This window comes from Octopus bimaculoides, chromosome 17 (genome assembly GCF_001194135.2).
Source record: "Octopus bimaculoides isolate UCB-OBI-ISO-001 chromosome 17, ASM119413v2, whole genome shotgun sequence".
NCBI lineage: Eukaryota > Metazoa > Mollusca > Cephalopoda > Octopoda > Octopodidae > Octopus > Octopus bimaculoides.
This window is the reverse complement of record NC_068997.1, coordinates 31,301,001-31,302,810: the sequence shown is the minus strand read 5'-3', so window position 1 is coordinate 31,302,810 and position 1,810 is coordinate 31,301,001. Positions and strand designations below refer to the sequence as shown.

General features: G+C 36.2%; 1 protein-coding gene across 2 annotated transcripts in view; it reads left to right on the top strand.

Moving 5' to 3' along the window:
• LOC106871768 (uncharacterized) overlaps window positions 1-1,810 on the top strand; it is a 629,775-nt gene that overhangs the window by 125,397 nt on the left and 502,568 nt on the right. For both annotated transcript variants that reach the window (XM_052974057.1, XM_052974056.1), the window contains exon 7: window positions 909-957. In XM_052974057.1, coding sequence (XP_052830017.1) covers window positions 909-957 — 49 coding nt within the window. The remainder of the gene's footprint in view (window positions 1-908; window positions 958-1,810) is intronic.

Here is a 1,810-nt window from a genome sequence, read left to right as displayed (position 1 = left end):
CCATGTACCACGGTTAGGCCGCCCGCATTTTCCACATTTTGTTCCGTATCATTGTGATATTCTTATGTTTGTAAACTTATGTTTCCTCTGATAATTACAGATTTTTTCTAATGAAGTAAAATTCTCATTTTCTGTTAAAAAAATGCATAAAAAACAGCTGTAATGAGCTGACATTTATCCATCGTCTGTTATTATTCATTTGATTATAATCCACTGAGGAAAATTACGACTCGTCAGACACCATAGCGTATACCAACTACGTACAATTCAACATAACACGTATTTTTGACCAGCTCCTAGGTCCTAAATATTCATAAGGTTAGGTTTCTCTGTGTGCGCAACCAGAATAGCCTATTTGATACTTATCAACCATAGACTGGAACCGCAGTTTATCCAGCCCTACGTGGTACATATCTACCTGGTATATATGTATGTATGCATGTATGCATGTATGTATGTATGTATGTATGTATGTATGTATGAGAATAGAATTATTTTTAAGGTATAATTCCTATTGTTCTTATTGTTTATCACTTGCTTCTGTTACGTTTAGTTTTTCCACCTTTTCTGCCTTTTTTTTCACTTTTCGGCATACTTCTACTTACCTTTCTTTGAAAAATTGCCTCTTTTTAAATTCTCTCTTAATTTCTCGGCTTCCTTTTGTCTTTGTTTATCTCTCAGCTTTCATCTCTAACTGAATCATTCTTTCTGTGAATAACTTTTCACTTGCCATTTTATTTCTTAAACTTGAGTTTCTTTTCCATTGTCTTGATTTCTTTCCTTGCAATAACACAACTTTTCTATTCGACGTTCACAGCTAAAGGATAAAGACTTAAATATTTATCTTTATACACATCTTGACAATTAATTTTATTAACCTGAAATTTTACCATTTATTGATTTTGCAGACCAGAAGGTCAAGAAATGGCTCAGGCATCTGGTCAGAAACCCAAACAAGTAAGCTTTTTTTTAAATCTTAAAATATTCTTGAATAGTTCTGAATTGTGATGAATGATTTATTGAGAATTTCATGAATGGATTTGCTTAAAATGAATGCTGTATATTCTGGGTATGAATAATTTCATATATTTTCTCACATTGATATGACTAGTTGCTATCTTTTATACCGGTAGACCAAGCTATTATTCTTCAGACTGGTAGAGCCATAGCTATCTGCTATTTTTGCAGTAGGTAGAACTCTATTTTATCTCTATTTGGTAGATCCAGCTAACATGCACTTTCTCTCTCTCTACCCCACCCCTACCTCTACCCCACCCTCAGCCTAACCCACACTCCACCCATGCCTTCCCCACCTCCCAACACCCTCACATCACATCACACCAATACCCTAGCATCACACCACGCACACACGTCATACTAATACATCCTTTTGTTATTTACACCACCTGTCCTCGTCTGTTGTTGTTTTTTCGTACATTCTCCCACATATAATGCACGCTCACGTGGTCGCACCAGCTAATCCTGTCTCCTCTCTTCACACACGAACTTCTGGATTCTACCTTCTTTCTTTCTGGATCTACTCTTTCTGGACTGTTTGATTCTGAACTTTACACCCTCCGGCTGCACCTCTCCTACCCACGGATTACACTGGACCCATCTTCTGATTGGAAATCGCCTCAATATACCACAACATCCAAAAAACTTTTGAACTTTTGAACTTTTCCACTTTTGTAAACCTTTATTACCTTTATCATCTTTATTTTTTCCTTCACTTTCCTTCACCTACCGTCTCTTCGTACTCTGGATGTTCCTAATCTGTTTTCTCTAATCTGCACCTATTACTTTGTAT